The following is a 23,915-nucleotide window of genomic DNA, read 5'->3' on the forward strand; positions in this document are numbered from 1 at the left end:
ATTCGACAAAATTTTATGGCGGCGGGGACGCGAAAACGGCCTTTTAACCTTTTGCCGATTTTCTCAAATATAAAAACCCTTTGAAAATTTTAAATGTCATTTTCGTAAATAGTTCACCAAAGGGTTTCTTTTGACTGAATATGAAGAAATGCGAATTAGGAGTTTTGAAATTTTTTTCTCGAAAATTCCAGTCGGTAGCACTTAAAGATTTAGTGCAGCACACACTGAATCATTCCAGTGTGCGGAATTTAATTTTAACTGGTGTTGAGGTAGTTTTCACTTTAGTACGGCGGATGCTTCTCACCTAGAATATTATATAGAGTAGAAAATATACAAAAACATTGTAGTAAAATATATCAATTAAATGAAAGAGATCTGTTCAGCTACGAGTGCGTGATTTTTAATTGTATTTTTTTCATTCCTTTACTTATTTGAGGGAGGTGCGGTGGCCTAACGGTTATTGCGCTGGCCTCCAGATCGAGCGGCCTGGGAAGGGGGCGGGTATTTTTTGCGAAAAAAGTCGTGGCCCTCTCACTTCCTAGAATGTTTTGATGCATAACCTTCACAAACAACCACATGTGACCCTCCCCCCACCTATTCAGCAGTTCTTTGAAAACCAAAATATCCGGAAGTGTTACTGACCTAAACGCCTTCTGGTCGCTCCATCTGCCCACAAAGCAGCTATTACAGGGTTTTCAATAAGAATCAGAGAAGGCGGCAAAAGTTTTGGAGTGGGCGGACAAGGGAGTACTTTGCCCAAAGGCGCAACCCTCTAGGGGGGTTCGGGGCATGCTCCCCCTGGTTGTCCGTTCCCTAGCATATTTTATGAGGTATTTCTTTAGAAAAGAAATCTCGTTCGTCTGGGGATTATTTTCCCAACTAAACGTATTTTGTTTTAAATTTGTTTTTAACATCTAGACCAGGCAAGTGCTTCGTCTTGCCTCTTGCTAGTCACGGCCCTGTTACAGCTAAAAGGAGTCGAACTATAAATTCCTAGATCTTAAAATTGTGCTTTGGTGGTTGGCTCTAGAGAAGTCGAGTTAACCAGACTCCCACCTCCACCCCACAACATTGCCTCACCTACCCGCGCCCAAAATGTTAAAGGCAAAATAAACGCAATTTCGTATGAAAATAACAACGAAGAACATCCTGAAGTGTTCAGTATTTGAGTCAACGGCAAGGAGATAGATTTATCGGAACGTAATATTTCGGTTTAATGTAAACCATTTTCAAACGCTGGACAAATATTACAAACAAGCGTAGCTAATATAACACGCATAATTTTGTACAGAATAAAATAAAGAAAGCATTGATTACCTTTCCGTAGCCTATAGGTATACTTGAATAAATTATATTTTCAACGTTTTTTTACCTCGTTCCTATTTTTACTTTGCCGTAATGGGCCAGTTTGCCGTTGCTTACTGCTTAAATAATTTTACTGCTCAAGATCTGCAAAAGAATTGCAAGAGATCTGGTTGCCGGAAGTGAGCCTGGCTGCCATCGTTTTGCAAATTCACGATGAACTCTTCATTAAACGATGTTAAAAGATCACTGTCATTCACTATCCAGTGATCTGGCAGTCTTGAGCGATCAATTTATACGAGCAAGATCAAATTCCAAGAAAAGACTACACTGTAGCTCGATTTTCTCCGAATCGCGTGACCACAAAATTAATTCGCGTGACTAATGAAATGAAACGAACATCGAGTCGTTCGATGAATCCGCCATGTTGGATTGATACCGGTACAATTTCAACATGAGGACCATGAGGCGGAGATCAAAATAACGAGAAACACGCGTAATTCCCTTTTAAGATGTCTGCCATCGAATACAATTATCTACTCTTTAAAATTAGTCAAAGACTCGATGAACTGAATGTACATGATAGTTTGCTATTTATGTGCAGAGGGAATCTGCCGGCTGGCAGCGAAGGCAACATTCAAGATGCACTTTCATTGTTAAAAGAACTTGAAGAACAGAATAATCTTGGAGCTGATCGTTTGGAGGTTATCAAAGGGCTGCTGAAAAGTTTCAAAGAATGGTCGCTTTTTGGAAAAGTTAGAAAGTTCGAGAGCAAAAGGAAGAAATACAACGACCTACTTGAAAATATCATTAGTGTACTCGACGAACTCAATGATCTGGAACGACTCGTCGCTATGTGCAAAGGAAAGGTATCGGAAGAAAGTGAAGGCCGCATTCAGGATGTTCGATCGTTGATTAAAGAACTTGAAAAGCAGAACAAGTTAGGATATGATCGTCTTGATACATTGAAGGGGATTCTGACTGAAATAGAGAAAAATGATCTTGTCAAGGAAGTGGAGGAGTTCGAAGAACAAAGAAATCAGGAGGATGAGTCTGAGAGGAAGGAAGATGAGTTTGAAAGGAGAAAAGGTATCTTCTTTTCTTTCTCTTAAGCCGTAGAATCAATCGTAGGAGAAATAAAACTATAGGTGCTTGGAATTTCAGTTCCGTCTTTCGATCATGGCTTAGGTGTTTCAACTACCAAAATGCAAGCCGAACATGTAAACAAAGATGTCTGCCTTTCCAAGTGTCGCGACAAAGTTTGTACAAGTTTGTGGAATGAACATAAGAACAAAACAAATCTTTCTAAAGATCGAATACCATTTCAATCGTTTATAAACAGCAAACACATTTGTTGAGCCCAGCGAAGAACTAAAAGAATGAATTGGCGGCCAGGGCTGAGTGCAATTTTACAGTTGTAAAAAAAAAAAAAAACTGTAAAAGTTGTTGATTGTAGCGCTTAAAAGCGCTTCTTCTTGGACTGGAACGAGTCAAGATGGACGGCAGCGTCTTTTTTGAGTAGGCTGCCTGAACTCTCCGCTTTTCAACTAAATGGAGGAAAAACTAAGTGAATGCGAAGAAAAACCACGTTATATCGGAGGGAAGCGAGGTGAAAGACCTAGCAGCAGCAGCTCACCCGAAATACCGCCAAATAAATCCGCAAAAACCTCCGAGTACTTGATGGCCGAACAGAACGATCTGGCAGGTATCTGGAGTGCGCTTAACAAAATTCAAAGAAATACGGACGAGCTTCTCAAAGAAAATCGAGCACTCCGCGACCTATACAACGAGCTACAAAGGTCACTTGAATTCCATGTCAGTAAAGTGGAAAGCTTAGAGGCGAACAACGAAGCTTTGAAGACTGAGGTGAACTCGCTCAAACGAGCAGTTCGAACGGCCGAAGACGAAATCGATGACCTATATCAAGAAATTGATGATCTCAGCAGCGATCTCGGAACCGCCATCAATCAAATAGATGATTTGGAACAGTATACCAGAAAGCACAACCTTGAAATCCACGGCATCGCCGAGTCGCCGGAAGAAAATGTCGCTGAGAAAGTTATCAAGCTTGCCAAAGTGGTCAACGTTCACATCACCAATAACGACATAGACATATGCCACAGGATGTCTTCACGAAGGACTGACGTCCCCAAACCAATTATAGTTCGCTTCAGGTCCCACAGAGCGAAAAGTGAACTTTTCAAAGCAAGGAAGCATCTTAAATCAGTAAGTTTGAAAAACTTTTTCAATAACACAGATGCTGTTTACATCAACGAGAATCTAACTAACTACAGGCGCGGTCTTTTCGCTAAAGTTAGAAAATTCAAAAAGGATCATAACTGGCAGAACGCATGGACTGTGGACGGAAAAATCTTTATTAGAAAATCGCAAAGCGATCGTGCCATCAGAATCCACGAAGCCGATGACTTAAGAAAAATCCACTAATTTGTTATCATAAAGTTTATTTTCTTCTTTCTCTCCGTCAATTATGCTAATATGTAAGTGTTCCGTTTTCTTTTCGACACCTCGCCCTCCTTTGCTTCACTAATTAATCTAATTTTGCGGAGAGTTTTGTGGGAGGGTGTTGAGTGTCTTGGCGTAGCAACCGATGCTATTCAATTTTCCCCTCCTATACAATAAGCTGCTTCGCAGCTTAATTAGTGTTTCTATTATGTTTACTGTTAGATGTAGCGTGCTTTTATTTTCATTTACAATCCATTCTCACCTAAATTTTTCCTTGGTTTATTGTAATGTGCATACCATTCTTATAAACGCTCCTATTGCTAAGCTAAACGCTATCGTATTGTTGCAGAGTGTGGTACACGAATGTTTTACGGGTAAGAAATTCAAAAATCTAACCTACTCATGGAATTAAATGCAGTTTCCTTTAACGCAAGAGGCCTTAACAAATCCATCAAAAGAAGAAAGCTATTTCGGTGGCTCCATCTTAAAAAATTTGACGTAATTTTCCTTCAAGAGACATACAGCGACACTAGTTTGGAAGCTTTCTGGCGAGCTGAGTGGGGCGGTGAAATCTTTTTCGCGCACGGCTCGAAACATAGCAGAGGTGTTATGATCCTTCTCAGACCCTCCTTATGTAAAGAGGTGACTAATGTTACACGAGATAAAAACGGCAGGTTTTTGATTGTAAACACAACTATTGGCGAAGACGAATTTTGCTTTGTTAATATTTACGCCCCAAACGACCAAACCCAGCAAATTGCTTTCTTTAAAAAGATGACCGAATCCATCCGCGAATGCCAAACCGACAGAGTCTTGATTGGCGGAGACTTCAATTGTCCGTTGTCTGCGTTAGATAAATTCGGAGGTAAAGACGTTCTGGTCAAAAAAAACGTTATCAAATCGGTGGAGGAACTTTGTAATAACTACGACCTTGTCGACCCTTGGCGAAAACAACACCCACATGAAACGCGATATACCTGGAAAAACAGCTCGGGTAAGATCAGATGTAGGCTAGACTTTTGGCTCATCTCCAAGCAGTTACTAGACCGGGTTTCAAAAACCGACATTGGTGCGTACTACGACTCTGATCACTCCCCGGTTACCATTTCAATTAAACCAGATGTAACACAGGAAAAGAGAGGTCCTGGTTACTGGAAATTCAACAATTCTCTTCTGGAGAACGAAGAGTTTGTCACAAAAATGGCCTTTACTATAAAACATAGTAGTGAGAAACACAAAGGTATTGCTGACAAAAGGCTTTACTGGGAAATGTTAAAAATGGAGATTCGGATGTTCGCTATCCGTTTTGCTAAAAGGAAAGCTAATGCAGAAAGAAACACCGAGCAAAACCTTTCTCAAAAATTAGACGAAATAAACTCACGTATTGACGCTTCCCCAGAAGACACTTCCCTTGTAAACGAGGCAAAGAAACTCAAAATCGAATTAGATGAAATCGCTGTGCAGAAAACTAAAGGCTCCATTATTAGGAGCAGAGCAAGATGGTACGAGATGGGCGAGAAATGCAACAAATACTTCTATAACCTAGAAAAAAGAAGTTATGAAAAACGACACATCACAAAATTAAAGACGCCCGAGGGTATTACTGTTAAGGACCCAACGTCCATTCTAAGCACCATGAAAAGCTTTTACAAGCAGCTTTATTCATCTCAAAAACAGCTAGCAGATGCAGACCCATTATCTTTCTGCGAATATCAATCTCTACCTAGACTGGATGACGAGAAACAAAGCCTTTGTGAAGGTTTAATTACCGCAGAAGAATGCCTCGCCGCATTAAAAACTTTTCAACACAACAAGTCGCCGGGCACGGACGGTTTATCCGCAGAGTTCTACCTACGCTTTTGGAAGGAGCTGTCGGGCCCTCTGATTGAGTGTCTCAATCATGGTGCCTTACTGGGAGAGCTTTCTATCTCGCAGAGACGAGGAATTATTTCCCTGATCCCGAAAAAGAACAAGGATCCTTTACTGCTTAAAAACTGGCGCCCTCTCTCTCTCTTAAATACCGACTATAAACTAGCAACAAAATGTATCGCAAGGCGTTTAGAGAAGGTACTCCCCCTGTTAATAGAGCGGGACCAAACGGGGTACATTAAAGGCAGATTCATCGGTGAAAATATCCGTCTAATTACAGACATAATTGAACAACATGAGAATAAGGAAGGTATGATACTCTTTCTAGATTTTGAAAAGGCCTTTGACTCTTTAGAGTGGGACTACCTCTTTAAGGTCCTCAACATTATGAACTTTGGTCCAAGTTTCCTTAACTGGATTCGCACATTCTATAGCAATATTTCTAGTTGCGTTATCAACAATGGTCACTCTTCAGAGTTTTTCTCTCTACAAAGAGGAGTGAGACAAGGGTGTCCTCTTTCGGGACTGCTCTTTGTTCTCGCTTTAGAACCACTCGCACACCAGATAAGAATCACTGATTCTATCAAAGGTCTCGAAAACGGGAATAAGATCACTAAACTTAGTTTGTATGCAGACGACACCACCGCTTTCATCCGCGACGACTCTTCCGCAGCGTCTCTATTTGCTCTCCTTGATCAGTTTAGCAATCTATCGGGTCTGAAAATTAATAGATCAAAAACTGAGGGTCTGTGGCTAGGTCGTTGGAAAAGCAGATTAGGAAAAGACGAGCCTTTTGGCATTTCGTGGCCGAAAGAATATGTCACTGCACTTGGAATATGTTTCCCTTATTGCGCGAATGTTGGAATCAAACTAAACTTTGATGAGAAACTTGCCAAACTTAAAAAAGTTCTTAACATCTGGTGCAAAAGACATCTAACCATCTTAGGCAGAATAGCCATCGTAAAGAATTTAGCAATCGCCAAACTTGTTTATTGCTGCTCCGTCTTAAACGTTCCTGCCGAATTCATAAAAGAGGTCAACAGCATCATCTTCTCCTTTATCTGGAATTTCAAACCTGATAAAATTAAGAGAAAAACGTTGATTGGCCCAGTCTGCAAAGGCGGTCTAAATATGATTAACTTTGAAGATGTTGTAAAATCCCTCAAGATTACCTGGGTTAATCGTTATTGCGAATCGGCTGGCAGTCACTGGTGTGCCCGCCTTGATTCCTTATTAAGTAAAGTCGGAGGAGCTTTTCTATTTCAATGCAATTTCGACCTAAAATTTCTGAACCTCAACAATTTACCACCTTTCTATAAAAATATTCTTAAGGTGTGGCAAGAATTGAATTACAAGGAACCGCTTAATGCAAATGAATTCAAACAAGAACTTTTATGGAACAACCGGTTCATAAAGACCAATGGTAAAACGGTGTATTATAAAACATGGGTAAATCAAGACATCTTAAAAATAAGTGATCTCCTCGACAATCACGACCAATTCCTCTCTTTCGAAAATTTTAAGCGCAAATTCAGCGTTCGATGCACTTTCCTCGACTACGCCGGAGTTCTCGCTGCTATCCCCAAAGCGTGGAAAAGAAAAATCACGTGCAACAGTGTCGGTGGTGTTAGCGAACTCCCAAAGGCTGATTCAAATAGCGATGATATCGTCTCCGCAAAAAAAGCCCGTTTGATGCTTGCGGAAAGGTCCTTCTCTCCCCCTACCGTCGAAATCACTCTAAGAAATCAAGTGACAAACTTAAAGGATGTCTACGAACTTCCATTTAGAATCACCGTTGAAAATAGATTAAGAAGCTTTCAGCATAAACTCATACATAACATCATACCTACCAATCTCTCACTCTATAGAATGAAAATAAAAGAGTCACCACATTGCGAACACTGCCACTGTAAAAATGAGACACTTCTCCATAGGTTTTGCGAGTGCCCCGAAGTCAAGCTATTTTGGAAAGACGTCATAGAATGGTGGAATACAAATCGCTCTGACAATTTCAATCCTACTTGTTCGGAAATTCTTTATGGATACAGACCTGAGAACACCAGCTATCATGCTTTCAATCACTATCTTCTTATTGCTAAATATCATCTATATCTCGCAAGAAATCAGTCAGAGACTCCTAGCATAAAGGTCTTTCTTGCCTTACTGGAAAGCAAAATTAAATGTGAAAGACAAATCGCTATTAAAAACTCTAGCTATAAAAAGTATGAAACAAAGTGGACCACTCTCTGCATAAGCGATGCGGTAGCTTTCTTTCCACTGTTTAAGCAAAAGAGCCAGGTTTAGGTGCATTTTCTTTGTCTGTTATATTTATCCTTTATCATTTTAGTTACATTAGATCTGTTGTTATAGTGAGTAGCTGTATTAGTTTAGTGACAATTTCAGTTTTTTTTGTAAGTGCAGTGTAAGTTCTGTCAATTAGCTCTTGTGCCATGTACAGTTTTATAGTATTTTAGTCTCTTTTGTATTTAAAAAATATATATTTCACTGTAAGTAGTAAGCATCGCATTGTAAGTAGTGTAAGTGTTGTAAATAGTATACAGTGTCGAATTGTAAGAAGCGCAAGTGTCGTATTGTATTGTGTACAGCTTAAGTATTTGTACAATAAGTAGTGAGTAGTGGGCATACTTTTTTTGTATTTTTGTAAGTGATGTGCTTTTGTGTGTTTGCAATTAAAAAAAAAAAAAAAAAAAAAAAAAAAAAATTTTACAGTTGTATTTAATTTCGAAATGCGTGGACTCATGTAGTCTAGCCTGCGTTGCCGAAGAACGGGGTTTAGTTTCGTCCACTTTGAAACGGCCACTTCGATCCGAATCCCCTTGAGGGGTTATTTGCAGCCGCCAAGGCCTGAATGTGAGGACTTGTATATAAATTAATGGCGATGATTTTAAAAACTATTTATAATTTTTATTTGTGAAGTCATTTGTTTTCTTATTGGTATAGAGCTTTACACAGGTTGCTGTATTAAGCATGCTCGGCTAGATTGAGTACACATGGAAGTCCCGGGATGGAAGTCTACAACTTCTCCTTAATATTAGAAAATTTCCGTATTACAGAAACGTGCCTTGCTTTTTCTTTTCCAATTAGTGAAAAAATGGAATATGGTAATGTACTTTTAAGTAATATGGGAGTCTCCATGCTCCTCTACTGGGTATAAACCCGCACATTTCTCTGTTTATACCCAGTAGAGGAGCATGGAGACTCCCATATTACAGGGACGATATGCTCGTCGAAAAATGTTAATTAAACTCCAATTCTCTGGCTAATTATTACCCCCCCCCCCCCTTCACCGATTTCAGAGGTTTTTAGCTTAAAACAATAAGGCAACATGTTGTGTTTGTTTGGCCATCGCATTACAACTTGATCATGAATCGTCATTGTAGCAATACTCTCTCCTAGGGAAGATCTTGTGTAGGAGTCGGTCTTTTAATTGATACATTTTTAGCTGGTTTTAGAGATGTGAGTTTTATTTCAAATTTATTGATTGTAATAATGAGATGGAGCTTTTTCAAATGCACATCGTGAACTATAGTACAACTGTAGTACAGAACCATACACTGGCTCTCGGGCTTCTACAGTTGAGAGAGTCTTCATCGAAAAACACTTTGGAGGTATGATTTTCTGTTTTCTTTGTTTCAGCACAAGCGGCTGCTGTTGTGTCATCTGTTGGAAATAAGTTGATAGGGGGTAAGTTGTTGTTTGTTGCTTGTAAAATTGCTATTTGGCTCTAGCAGAAGCTTATCACCTAGCCTAGGTGATAACCTTTAGGCTTTTGTACATTATGCTTTTGTTTCCCCACTAAAATGCTCCACCTTAATGCTCCATTTTTCCCACTAAAATGCTCGGATAATGCTCATCATACAAACGGTTTTTTTAAATTAATTTCAAAGTTTTTAACATGGTGTTAACTGTTAACACTTACAAAAACGTACAAGTGTTGTAAGTAACAACAACAACGTATACAAGTTCATAAATATGGCCAAAAAAACATAATCCTCGAAATCATGTACGAGGCTGAGTCCAGAAAGTAGTTGACTATCTCTAGAAAGCTATTTGTAGTCGAATTTTGAGTTTTAGTCTTTATTTTCTCTAAAAAAATTAATTTATTTTTTATTTTCTCGGGAAAAAAATCAATTTTCCAGGAAAATGCCACTAAAATGCTCGAATAATGCTCAATGCTTTTGCCTCACTAAAATGCTCGAAAAAATGCCAGCATAATGTACAAAAGCCTAATAACCTTCTGCTTTTAGTTTTCAACAGCCAATCAAATTCGATCGCCTTTGTGGCGGGCTTTCAGAATAGCCCAGAGGTCCCAATTCATGGCGCAGACCGGAAGGATCACGACCGCTGGGGACGAGATATTCGTACCCCACCTGCACTGTGCGTGCGCAAGCTAAACCTCGGCCCATACCTTAAAAACTTAGAGAAATAGAGTAGGGTAGAATAAAGTCAGTAAATGTACAATTGAAATAAAAGAGGAAATAACTATTCACTACCAGTATTTTCTTGTTTGCAATACGTAATACTTCGAGTGCTTAAACTTGAAGATACTGCCCAGCGGTTTAAGAAATAAATAACTGTGGAGCTCTGCTTTAAGGCTTTTATGAAATCTATATAGTAATCAGAAAAGGACCACAATTCGTTTCACGACTGAATGTTTCACCCAACTTTTCTGACCTTTCCCAAAATGCGTTGCCAAGTGACAAGTTTTGTGAAACAAATGTGTCATGTGATGTAGGGCATTTGCATTAAAAAACCGGCCTGCAGTTGAGATAGTCTATTCAGCCGCCACTTTGCCTTCAAATCCATTATTAAATTTTCTTTTCTTGTCAGTGCTGAACATCAAGACAGTATTCAAAGTGGTTGCAGGTGGTTTAATAGTAATCTCTACCCAGGAGGTCCTGAGTTGCTGGTCCACGTTTGATCAGTTGGTCACCGCAGTTAATAGTTGTGTTTTTCCTGCTGGTACCAGTCTGGTTCAACTTACTGATGGCTGCGTGTGCCTCACAGTGCGAGCTGAAACTCTATCAGCTCTTACTACCTTGTGGAGTTTATACCAAGATGGGACGCTGGAGACTCGGTTGTACGACTTCTTTGTTACTGACGAAGTAAAACAACGAGCCGGTGGAGAGGAAATGGAAGTGAATGTGACCATTGAGGAACAAGAATATGAGAAAGCTTGTCGCGAGTTGATCAGTGAAGCTCATGGTATGCTTCATTTTTAAAGATAGGAAACATATACCCAATTAGCAAAAGCGTTCTATTTTCTTGGTTAAAAAATATACGTTTGTGTGACGGTAGGTGGGTGGGGTGGGAGGGGGAGAGTTAGTGGCAATTACCCATATGCGTCTTGAGATCAGCTTTTCAAAATAAATTAAGCAAAAAAATCCCTTGACATCTCAGTCAGAACCTAGTATTCAAAAAGGTGAAATAGAAATATGATAACATGTATGATAGGGTTCCATTTCTTCTTTTCAGAAGCTGCAAGCATTGGTGACAGAGAAAGAATTCGGAGAAACTCTGATTCAGCTGTGTATTCCAGATCGAAGGAAGAACTGCCACCGTTAAAGCTCAGACACGCTGAGACCGAACTGAAATTGCTCAAAGAGAGGATAGCAGCTATAGAGAGGGACATCGCCGCGCAATTGACTCCAGAGATTCAAGAGGCATGCAGTCCTGAGGAAAAAGCTATGAAACAACACGAAAAGTGGAAAGGTGAGAGATTGATTGTGCAAAAGTAAGATATCAAAAACGCGTTAGTGTTTTATCACGATATCCAGAAATGAAAAGGAACTTGAAGATAAACCGACTCGTGGCGTATGTTTAACAGATTCAGGAGCCGTCTGAACATCATTGCATTCGAGTGAACTATGTATTCGTAAAGGAAAATGCGTGGATTGTGAAATACTACGGTGTTATTTAAACTTTTTGTTGTTGTGGATGGTTTTGCAATTTTCCGTGGTAAAAATAAAAGGGGGTATGGGGAAAATAAATTGATTTTAATAAACCGAGTATAGCCTAAGTAGCTGACGGTTTTCTAATCTCCCGTTATGAATTCCTCCCAGTTCATAAAAAAATCAAGGATGACGCTAGCAAGGGCATAATAAAATAAACCGTAGCATAATTTTGATTTTGTTTTATATTACAAAGCACGTGACGCTGGGGAGAAGGACGAAGGAACTGAAGAGTCGGAAATATCTCGACTACACAAGGCTAAATTAATGGATCCAGAAAAATTCGCTTTTGTTCAGAAGTATTTAGAAGATGCCCAAGACACACGCAGTATGACGACAGAGGCAAGTGACAGTGGTTTGGTAACACACCCTGGTGCATCCGAACTTGGAACGGATGAGATAAGCGGTAAATATAATACAACCATATATATTTTCTTAATTAAACCACATTTATACTGCGTTGCCCCTATGGCTGAAGGATGATTAACATACGGCGCGGGGAACTGAAGGACTATCTGAAGGACAGGAAATTTTTCAGTGCGGCAACTCTTTTTTTCCCGATTTTGGATGGACGATATATTCCATCGTGTAGGTCATAGATTCTAAAAGACACAAACGACTTGCAAAGTAAGCAAAATAACTATTATTTTTTTTATTGAGCTACATTCAAGTCAAAAGAGTTACTCGGAGATGGATTGACTTTCACACCGTGCTGAGATAAGTAGCCGAAAAACAGGGTCGTAACGGGATGGTGAATAAAGAATTTGTTTGCATGGTTGACTCAGTTTTTTTATCGTCATTATCATTTTTAAAAGTAGTCTTCCCTAATGAAAACATCCACATCTTCTGTGAGATGAAGGCGCGGCAATGCTGTTAACACTAAACTTTGTATTGTTAAGTGATAAGTTAGGACCATGGATGGAGTGAGCATCATAACTATTGATTCACCTTTTGATAATCAAAGAATGATATATACTTTTATGTTGCATGTTTGTCAACCATGCAGAGACGAATAAACTTCGCTTGAAAGACCTGAGCGGAGATGTCACCCAGGAATTGATTGGAAGACTATACGCTGACGAGGCTGCTGAAGAAAAATTCTATCGATTTTTTGGGCTCAAAATGCAAGACCGATACCCGATATTAAAGAATGTTGGACAAATGTTTCCCGACACTACTGTAAGCGTGTTGAAAGAGTGTTTTGAGGCCCTGCAGTTGTATGATCTCACTGAGCTTCTGGAAAAAGTGAGACCGCGTTCACTTCGTCCTGCTCTTACCCCGGAACAAGTAGAAAACTTACAGAGAACAGATGATCGCCCCACAAAGTATCACAGTGATGTGGCAGTTTTGGTTATCAATAACATCGTAGAAGGTGGCAATGTTAAAAAAGACAACGAAGAAAAGATTGAAGTATTTTTTAAAGCCCTCAATCCGCGGAACGAAGTGACTGTTACATCTGTGTCTATCTCACAAGAAACGCTTGAGTTTTTGCAGGAGACCGCGTGGAAGAAAGAAGAGAAGGGCAAACTCAAGTTAACAGAGAAGTATATAAGGGATCAGTTGGAAAACGAGCTACCTCGACAAAGAAAGCGCTTAGAGGAGAAACCTGGAATGCAGGTGGAGAAAGGGAGTGAGCGAGCCTTTCGAACTCTGTTGTATACAAAGCGACAGCTGAGTCCAAGTGAGATTGCACAGCAAGAGTTAAGACTAAGTCGTAAACTGGATGATTGCACTGAAAAAAGTGCAAAACTGAGAAAGCAGATAGAGAAGAATATCGAAAAGGTGAAGGAACAAGAGAAGAAGGCTGAGAAAGCTATATCAGCGGTTATAGACAAAAGGATTCACAATCAAGGTTGGTTGACTTCATTGTTAAATACAGTAAAAACCCGCGAGTAAGAACCTGCATTTTCCCAAGATAGCCTAAACAAGTTCTCACATAAATGGTAATTAGCTCAAATGTAGGTTATTGAAGAAAAATTTAAATTGTTGTTTATAGAATTCTTTGTGGTAGTCAAAGCAAACTCATACCCCCACCATCGTACAAGGGAGGGAGGGGGGTGGATGGAACCCCTCCCCAGACTTTTCGTTATATTAAGGCGTAGCGAAATTATTTTGTCTATGACGTTATATGACGTCACATGACGTCATTAGATCCGCCATCTTGGATCCGCCATCTTGGATTTGAACATTTTCTTAGAAAGTCACAAAATAACGAAAATTGATGAAAAATCAAGTCAGAATGCTTATCTTAAACTTCTGTTTCAAAAAGCTGGAAAAAATAAAGAAAAATGTTTAAAATGACGCTTTTTAGCAAGGCCTGCTTGTATTTGACGTTGCCATGGGTCAAATATCATGAAAACATGGTTGATATATCAAAATTTCCACAAAGGATGAATGAACAGCAACCGAGGGTTAAAAATTAGGTTCTTACTCGCGGGTGTTTACTGTATTTCTCATTTTTTTTTTTCGCCCAATCTCCCCCTCACCCTACCTCTCTAAAAAACGTAGTAATGGACATTCCCTTTTAGTGTTAAGTTAATAGTGTAGGTCCTTGCAGACAAACGAATATCACTTTTAAGTGTATTTTGACCAAACAGGTTTAGCGAGAACGAGAACGAAAACACCCCAAATGTTTGTCTGGGTCGGGGCTGCACAAGGTGAATTAAAGAAATTAGGCGTTCATTCCATATTAATATGTATGCTTGCTTTTTCTTTTGTTTAAAGTTAAATTACTTTTTGTTCGTTGTGTGTCTTGGTACAAGCCCCTAATAAGGCCTATTTTGATGTTTTAGTTCGTTTCGTTGTTACATTTAAATCGATATAATGTCTTTTGAATAAAGTAAGAAATTCTAATCGATATAAAAGGGAGTTTTTTTGATGGGTCAATATACTTCTCGTCTTCGAGGTGACATTTTCCATTAAGCTGAATTGACAAATCTCTTCAAGACATATAGGGCAAGCGCTGTCTTCTCCTCGATCGAAATAAAAGAAGACATCGTAAGTGGAAGATAGTGTTTGAGAGCTAATTATATTATTTTCTGTTCTAGTTGTTTATCGTGTAACCGTACATAAATCTTTCCAACCCAGTTGTTGTATTAGACCTTTGGCATCAGTATCATAACTAGAGAAAGTTAACACGCGAGAGGCGTGGTTCTAAAGCTTTTGTAGCCTGTCCGACGTATCGTTCACGTTTACTGCAAACCACAAACTTCGGTTTGAGGTTTGGTGTTTAGCGTTTGAGGTTGCGAATTTTTCTGCATTAAGATTGAAGAAAATAATAAAAAAAGGACCCTAATAAATATTTCCAATATGGCCGTGGCTGAATTCCATCGATTGTAGCGTTGTTTTTTAGATGGCGAAAAGACATATACTTAGGGCCTGTTTACATGGAGGGAGGGTGCCCCGGCTAACCGAGTTACCCGGCTAGAAGGGATAAAACCTAGCCCGCCTTTACATGCAGAATTCACAGCCCTTCTATCCGAGATGAGACAGCGTCATTGAAGCGTGTCACGGCGTGGAAAAACAATGTAGCTCCAAATGATTGAAGAAAAATATGACTTTTTACGAAATAATCAAGGCTTTTCGTCTTCAAACCTATTTTAATTTGATGTGCAAGTTCTCAGAAATTTACTGCGTTCATTTTTGGCGAAATTCAATCGAAATTCAACAGTATTTGGCCGCCAAATTGAAATTAAATTTGTTGTGTCGTGAATTAGGATAATCATTCCCACGAAAATTTCGAATTTGCTCAAAGAAATGTTTTCAGCCGACCGATAAAACTAATTTTGATCAAATAGCACTGTTTGGGTCCAGAATTTATACATTTTATGCAATTAACTTCAAATTTAGTTTAAAACACGCGCGAAAACTTATTCCGGCAAGCCGGGATAGCTCGGCCACTGATTGTTTACATGGCAAAAAGCTATCCCGCCTAGAAGGGTGCCCCAGGCAAGAGATAATCTAATCGGCGCGTGTCGCGTGTCGCGTGTCGCGGGTAAAATGTCGCGTGTCAAGGGTAAAACGTCGCGGGTACACAATTGTCGCGGGTAAAATGTCGCGGGTACAAAAAATTGTCGCGGGTACACAAAGTTGTCGCGGGTCCGAAAAAAGTTTTATTTTTTGTTTTATAGTTTTTCTTAAGTTCAATACCTCATTAAAGATAAAAGAATAACAATAACAAGTACTTCAATGTAAATTAAACTACTTTAGTTTTCTAGTTTTCCATGGGCAATTTTCGAACAGTATACTACTCTAACGTTATTTTCTTTTCTATTTTTCCAAAAATAGTTGAACGTTATAAATGATAAATTGACGTTAACTATAGCACCAACAACAATATCTCAAAACTTAGCCAATAGTGTATAACTTGTAATAGATTTTAAAATGTATTTGCTTCCTGAAATGGAATAAATACTTCTGCTTGCATAAAGAGAGAACAAAATTAGACAAACAACTAACTAACATAATTCCAACACAGCCGTTCAATTAAACAAACAAAAACCTACGAAGTTTAAGGACATTTATCCCTATTTTTTTTTACCACTTCACAGTAATTACAAAGGCAAACCATCCGCTTTCAGAGTTGCTATTTTCGCGTCATTTATCGAGCTGTCCGCTCTGATACTAACAGGCGGTTTTAAATTTGTCCAATGCGCTTTCTGGATTTTATGATACATCATTTTAAATTTCCCAGAGAGATTTGGGAAGAAAAATGTATTCTCAAATAAAAGTTCATAAATTACAATTGTGCAGATATTTTCGCTGCTATGGAAATCGCCTGTGTCAAGGACACAAGTAGCCCATACGAAATACATTCACTGATTCAGGTGGCTAATTCTAAAGGCTTACACATTCAAGGGTGCAGGTCTCCTTTTCATTTCTATTCCGATTCATCTTCCATCGCGTTTGTCGTTTTGACTTCGACTATTAAAATTTTATGGTTTTTTAAACGCTTCCGATTCTGCTTTACCGGTACGTCGCTAGTGGGAACCGGTATCATCACAACTGTTTTCTCGAATTTACCAGCGAATTTAGTTGATTCGATTGAAGCGATTTTTTCTCGGTACTTATGCCAATACTTATGCCTTTAAAAAGTAACACAGGGTATTTATTCCATACTTTTTTGTCTAGTAGAGGTGGTCGGTAGCATGTATGTGTATGTGTCTGTGTAATTTTAAACGAAGCGATGTGCACCTTTGCAGTTTGGTTTTTCGACGCGCTGCGCACAGTTGTGTCAAAGGTAAGCTTACATCGCGTAAACGAGGATCCAATGGTTGAACCAAGTAGAAGTAGTAGAAAGGTGTTGTATACAGCAAGGTTATGGAAAAGATTCCAGACAGTGCCAACTCTGCGTGGTTGAAGAAAGATTGTCGCCGGCTTCGCCCTTTCGAAATAATTCCACTGAGAGATTCTTGAGTACGGTGATCAAAGTAAAAAAAGTCTGAACGGTGCCACGAAATATAGAGCTTGTACCACGAAGTATAGAGCTGTAAACACGAGCGAACAATCGCAAAGTGGAGGAGTGACTAATGTTGAAGGCGATTCACAGCGGTCAAACGCAGAAATCCCGCATCACTTCCGCTTTTCGCTGCGTTAACTCAGCTAAAGTTTGACAGAAAAGTGTGCAAGTCTTTCGTCAAAAAAGAGTTATAAAAGTGGCGATAGGAAACCAAATTATGATACATACACAATGTCAACAAGTTATTGCTATTGTATTATTATTTTATTATATTATCTTGAACGTTGGTGTAGTATTTGCTGTTCAAAAGCTAGAAAGCAAAAGTAAAGTTCAATTTTTCGTCCACCTACTTTCAAGCACTTGTTATTGTTATTCTATTATCTGTAATGAGGTATTAAACTTAAGAAAAACTATAAAACAAACAATATAACTTTTTTTTCGGACCCGCGACAATTTTGTGTACTCTCGACAATTTTTTGTACCCGCGACATTTTACCCGCGACACGCGACACGCGCCGATTAGATTAAAAGTAGACCGATCGGGGCCTCTTCACATGAGCCCGGTTTACGAGCTGTCTAAGTTACCAGGACGGATTTTGACCTCTGTTCATATGGAAAATTTTAGCCCGGTTGACGGGGATTAAGGGCCTCTTCATATGATCCCGGTTGACCGGGCTGGCCCAGTTACCGAGATCTCGGCTCACTCCTATTTTCTTGTAAAATTTTGGATGTGTTCATATGAGAAGGTGGGCCAGCCCGGTTACCGATATCTCGGTTTCTGCAACCGAGATCTCGACAACCGGGAAGAATATTTTCCCATATGAACGCTCCAGCCCGGCCGCCGGGACGCAACTTTTTTTTGAGAAAATAGCTTCCCTTTCGTAACTGGGTGGTCAAAATGGCTTAATTTTGCCTTGTTTCTATTTCCACTTCAGAAATATGCGAATTAGCTTTATACATAAAGTTACATGGGTCAATAAAGCTACGATAGTCGCGAAAGATGCAACTTTATGTGTCGCCATTTTGCCTTCGTTTCTTGAATTTTATCCCCGTCAACCGAGCTAAAATTTTCCATATGAACAGAGGTCAAAATCCGTCCTGGTAACTGAGACAGCTCGTAAACCGGGCTCATGTGAAGAGGCCCTAAATTCAAGAAACGAAGGCAAAATGGCGACACATAAAGTTGCATCTTTCGCGACTATCATAGCTTTATTGACCCGTGTAACTTTATTAATTAAGCTAATTCGCATATTTCTGAAGTGGAAATAGATACAAGGCAAAATTAAGCCATTTGGACCACCCGATTACGGAAGGGAAGCTATTTTCTCAAAAAAAGTTGCGTCCCGGCGACCGGGCTGGAGCGTTCATATGGGAAAATATTCTTCCCGGTTGTCGAGATCTCGGTTGCAGAAACCGAGATATCGGTAACCGGGCTGGCCCACTTTCTCATATGAACACATCCAAAATTTTACAAGAAAATAGGAGTGAGCCGAGATCTCGGTAACTGGGCCAGCCCGGTCAACCGGGATCATATGAAGAGGCCCCGAGTGCCCCGGCAAGGCGGGTTACCCTTCTAGCATGTAAAGGCTTCAATACGTTTTCTTAAGAAACGTATGAAAAGTTGGCTCGCCCAGGGTAGCTCGGTTAGCCGGGTAACTCGGTTAGCCGGGGCACCCGCCTTCCATGTAAACAGGCCCTTATACTTTCTTTTTGTTATTTAAATTCACCGGAAATGAAAGATAAAGGATTGTTTTGTATATCAAAAGCATTCATACGTGGGATAACGCAAATTGGAGCCCATGAAAAGCTGAGATAAATGACGTGAAAACCTTCCCTTTGCCGTCGAAAAAGTGATCAAATAACCTCAAACGTGACGGCAAACGCTAGTCCCGTGACTGCTTGCGGTTTGCCGTTCGCGGTAAACGTGAATCTTAAGATGTCTAATAGTCTAATTGCTTATTTCGCATAGCCTGCGAACGAATAAAGGCCACGCTTGGCTCGCTTCGCTCCACTTGAGAACCGGTTCCCAGGCTAGTTTTGTACTGTTATTACATCGCTAGTGAAAGGTGTCCCAAGTTGAGTTGTAACAAGACCAAGTCACTTTTAAGTCAAAATAGCTGAATTTCGTTTCGCTGCCTCCCCACCCGCGTTCGCGTTCGTGCTGTATTGCACTCGCGCTCTGCACGCAGTATATCAGTTTACTAGTGATCGTCAGGGCTTAGATTTCGTGTGGATACTGAGTTTTAATAAATAACTAGAGCTTTGGTGTTTCTTTCTGAGGAGAATTTAACATTCATTTGTGGTAGAAATTAAAGAAATAAAGTGTACCTAACCAATCTGTCTTAATCGTTTCACTGTTATACCACGTTTAGCATCCTTACTCGTTCTCAATGAAATTCCTTCCCGGCGTACTTGGTGAGTTTTTGCCTCACTATGATTTATCTTTCATTTCTTATGTAGAGACGTTCAGCTGTCTTGTAGTATTTGTAATCGGCGATGAGGTTCTGTTGGAGGAATACTTCAAAACGGTGTTAGATGAATTGGTTGTAGAGAAGTTGTCATTAATTCCAGATCATCCCAAACTCGTGGTTAGCCCTTTCTGGTTGAAACGCACCGGTAAAGTTCCCGAAACTCTTCATGTGATGTATCCCTATTATGAACGACACTTTTTCACTTCGATGATTGAGATTTTCAACAAGCGTTGGCAAACATTGGACCTTATTTCAATGATGCAAGAATTACAAAGGACTTCTCATGACAAGGCAGATCATTATTACTACAGTCGAAGGTTGCCGTTTATTACCATCCAGGACAATTTGTCCACTCGCCTGAGATTTCAGAAAAAGGACGAGAACAGTTCCTTGAAAGAGACATCAGACGTTGCAACTGACATCTGATTGAGTGACCTCAGATCCTTTGTTTAGGTAAGGAGTTGCTGTTCATTTCGGATACCGTCCGATTGCTTACAGGTCTAAGTGATAAATAATTTGACTTTCTAGTCACGCATATAGCCCACTGTTTTTTTTTCCTTTCATAAATGTTCCGTAAGTGATTTTTTTAGGCAACTCCGAACTTTCCACAGTATAGTCCGACAAGTAGTTATTTTTGAAAATGTTGTACCGAAAGTAGAGGTAATTTCTTTGATCTGTCAAAAATGACTTTGAAGTTTGATTAGCCAAGTCAAAAGCTGAGGTACTCGCAGTAGTTGCTCCAATTTCTTCGTTGAACTGAAGTTTTGTGAAAAAAATATTAGTAAGAGAGTAGAAACAGTACTGACAAAAAGTGTTGCTGATTTTCTAAATGTTTGTCAGTATTATTTCGCATTTTTAACATTGAATAGTTAATCCTTGTATTTGAATTTAATCATGGAATACCCTGTTCAAACAAAGGCTTTATCAAGCTTTTTAGTTAACAGTGGTTTAAATTGTTTTACGCGTTAACTTCGCTTCTGTTTTTTATTGATTGTAGAACAGGTTTTTAGACGTTATATGAAACCAGAAGTTGAAGGTGTAAAGTTGTATCTATAACTGACTAAGATAATGTAAATTAGGTTTTGTCAAAAGACATTGAACGTGTTCTAATGCACAACTGACGAACAGCAACGCGTAGGTTTTAGTACTCCACCATATTAACACTGAGAAGGCAGAAATGACGCTTTGTAAGAGTTAGCTGAAAAAAAAGAAACTCGAAAGGAAATTCAGGTCACTAGCCTGGTCTAGCCTTGATCATAATGATCAGTTGGTCAGTCGATAGTAGAAGCTTTCAACACTATTGATATGTCCGGGTGTACGACTTTTGATTTGTCGGTACACCGTTTCACAAAGCAAACGGGAATTTTTCGTACTTTGCAAAGTTGTAGAAACTGAGGTTTTAATTAGTAGCCCTCAGCTGAAAAGGAAATATCTCGTTTAATTCTTGTAGGCGCAAAATGAGGTAATTTTGGTGCATTTCAGTGTTAGCTCTTGTCAACATCGTTTGTTTTACAAATAGTGTTACCATAGAGTATTTTTCCTAACAATTTTATGTTTTACGCACGCATGTGTGCAGTGACATAGGGAACAGTTCTTTAGAGAACCTCGGCATGGTCAGAAAATGACGCTGATTTTCTCTCTCTGATAATAATTTCATGTAGCTGGTACATGTGTCGAACAATTACGTGTTTGGGTAACTAGGGCCGTAGCCAGACCTTTGCCAAAGACGACGCAAGATCTTTCTAGGGGATTCTGGGGGCATGCCCTCCAGAAAGGTTTGAAATCTAGAAGTTCTGAAACTCTATTTCATGACGTACTGTATTTCTTCAGAAAAATCAATCTTGTTCAACTGGGAATTATTTTCTCAACAAAACATTTTTGTTTTTAACTTTAGGTGAAAATTAGACGTGCCAAGTGCCTCGTCTTGCTTCTTGCTAGTTACGGCGCTGGTAACCAAAATCAATAAAGCATTTTTCAGTGCAGTTTACATTGAATCATTCCAGTGTGCGGAATTTAATTTTAACTAGCGTTCAGGTAGTTTTCAGTTGTACGGCGGATGCTTCTCACATAGAGTATTATATAGAGTAGAATATATACAAAACTATTGTAGTAAAATATATCATTAAATGAAAGAGATCTGTTCAGCTACGAGTGCGTGAATTTTGATTGTATTTTTTTCTTGCTTTACTGATTGAGGGAGGTGCGGTGGCCTAAAGGTTAGCGCGCTGGACTCTGGAGCGAGCGGCCCGGATCGAGCCGCCCGGGTTAGAGCCCTGTCCGGGGTCACTGTGTTGTGTCCTTGGGCAAGACACTTTACTTTCATAGTGCCTCTATTCACCCAGGTGTATAACTGGGTACCGGCAAATTTACTGCTGGGTCGGGGGTGGGGTAACCCTGACATGGATTAGCATCCCATGCAGGGGGCGTAGAAATTCTCCTAGTCGCTTCACGCTACGGAAACCGGAATAGCTCCGGGGTGATGGGCCACTAGACTCGTTTGCAGACTTTACCTTTGCCTTAAATTTAAATACAGACTGAATAAAAGCGGCGGCCTTCAAATCGAGTACGAGAATGAGTACGAGTGCATTTTCAAACCATTCACCTTTTTTGTTTCGTTTCCTCAGAAACGATACGGTATTATTTTGGATTCGATGTGAACTATTTACACAGTGGAGGCTACTATCCAATCAGGAGAACGCTCGCAACCACAAAGTAAATAAGTTTGACCGAAAGCAATTAATTTCATAAAAGCATGTTCTTCAAATAATGGAAAGATAATCCTCACCATGACCAAAAAATATTGAGATTCCTTACAAATACAAATATCCGACGACTGCAATGGTTTTAGGTTTGATTAAAGCGATGTATTGGAAAAAAATTAGAGTAAGTTCTTTTAGCGTTTAATTGTAAAGTAAACATTCTAGCGATTTTCTGAAACGGAAGAAAACTTCCACCAATCAGAGTGTTTGCAACGCAAACAAAAGCGTGATGACATGGCATATCCGCCGTGTTTGCTCGCACGGAAGGGCTAGCGTGCCCCGAAAACGGGCAAGTTGATTGAAGAGAAGGGCATATATGCAGGAGAGTTACAAAGTTTTTTCACTTCATGTAACAGATTAATGTATAAATGTGTATAGGAAAATTCACGGCATCTTCGACGTCACAAGCCGCGCGAATACACGGAAAATTGCGTGGGTTTTCGCGAGTTCTCGGAGTTGCGTGATCAGTGTCACGTGAATCGCGAAAACATTCGAGTCGGCACGAAAAGTTCAAATTTCGTATGGACAGTTTCGTATAGCAAGCTGTGCAACTGCCATGTCGAACAACATTTATCTCCTTGATGTAAAGCTCAAGAGTAACTACCGCGACTGCTGGATACTGAAGTTTTCTGAGATGAAATTGACAATATAAACATTCTTTGCATTACTCAAAGCCATCGCGGTCTGATCGAAACTCCACAGCATCGCCAAAAATGCAAATCGTAATTATCAAGGCTGTTACACTGACAACAGAAGCAACTTGTGACCACACGCATTTTTTTGGAAGAAATGGCTTCGAAACAGTGTATTTGTGCTTATCTTTTTCTTGTCGACTAGGGTTTTGGTTTGTCTGGAATTTGGCATTTATTTGATTTTTAGCATGTGATCAATTTAGAGAAGTATATACCTTAATATTTTTGTCAAAAGGTAATAATTTCATCTACAATTATATTGATAGGAACATATTATTTTCTGTAGTTATTTTTTCATTAATAAAAAAAGTGTTCTGCAGAAAAAAAATCATTTTAATTTTCATTGGATTATGGTAAAAAAGTTGAAGGCAAGCTCCCTTTATTTAACTTTATTTGGAGAGAAAGACACATACTTTTTCTATAAGGAGAAATATTAATGTGTTACTTGAACTCTGCCAAACTGTAGCAGGTCTGAGTTTATGCCTCCTTCACAAAAAATGGACAGTAGGCATTAAATGGGAAGTTACTACTGAATATGAAGTTCTTTTTATTCTTCACTCGCGCATAAATTCAGCAAATTCAACATACACTAGGACCTCCAAATTAAAATAAAACCCCAAACCCACCTCTCCTTAAACATAACGCTATTCTCACCCTTCCGCAATCTGGAAACGAAACACTATTTCTTTTTGAAATAGCTGCTTGTTAGAGCAATCGCTCCTCCCTGCTGTTGAGCAGAAGAAGCTGAGTTTCTGGGACGTAGAGTAGATTAGTATGACGGGTGATTTTTAGTCAGTGACACGGCATACTGGACAAAAAATTCCTGAGTATGCCCGTGTTACTGACTGAAAAATCATCATCATTGACCAGGATCCGGTTGTTCGAAGGCTGGATTACGCTGTCCACCGTATAGGTCAATATTTACTCGT

At 39.5% G+C, this 23,915-nt stretch overlaps 1 protein-coding gene across 3 annotated transcripts in view; it reads left to right on the forward strand.

Moving 5' to 3' along the window:
* The window catches only part of LOC144643904 (uncharacterized), a 37,362-nt gene extending 15,687 nt beyond the window's left edge, over nt 1-21,675 (forward strand). The window contains exons 1-7 of one of the 3 annotated variants that reach the window (XM_078503295.1): nt 1,735-2,391; nt 9,292-9,339; nt 10,486-10,860; nt 11,131-11,367; nt 11,803-12,012; nt 12,613-13,458; nt 19,525-21,675. In XM_078503295.1, the coding sequence (XP_078359421.1) occupies nt 1,815-2,391; nt 9,292-9,339; nt 10,486-10,860; nt 11,131-11,367; nt 11,803-12,012; nt 12,613-13,458; nt 19,525-19,961 (2,730 nt within the window). In that variant the 5' untranslated portion in view covers nt 1,735-1,814 and the 3' untranslated portion in view covers nt 19,962-21,675. Of the gene's footprint in view, nt 1-1,734; nt 2,392-9,291; nt 9,340-10,485; nt 10,861-11,130; nt 11,368-11,802; nt 12,013-12,612; nt 13,459-19,524 lie in introns of those variants that run through there. The other 2 variants (XM_078503296.1, XR_013568995.1) reach the window with 2 other exon arrangements.
* The last annotated feature ends 2,240 nt before the right edge of the window (nt 21,676-23,915 follow it).

This window comes from Oculina patagonica, chromosome 2 (genome assembly GCF_052425735.1).
Source record: "Oculina patagonica isolate OP01 chromosome 2, crgOcupat, whole genome shotgun sequence".
NCBI classification, from domain to species: domain Eukaryota; kingdom Metazoa; phylum Cnidaria; class Anthozoa; order Scleractinia; family Oculinidae; genus Oculina; species Oculina patagonica.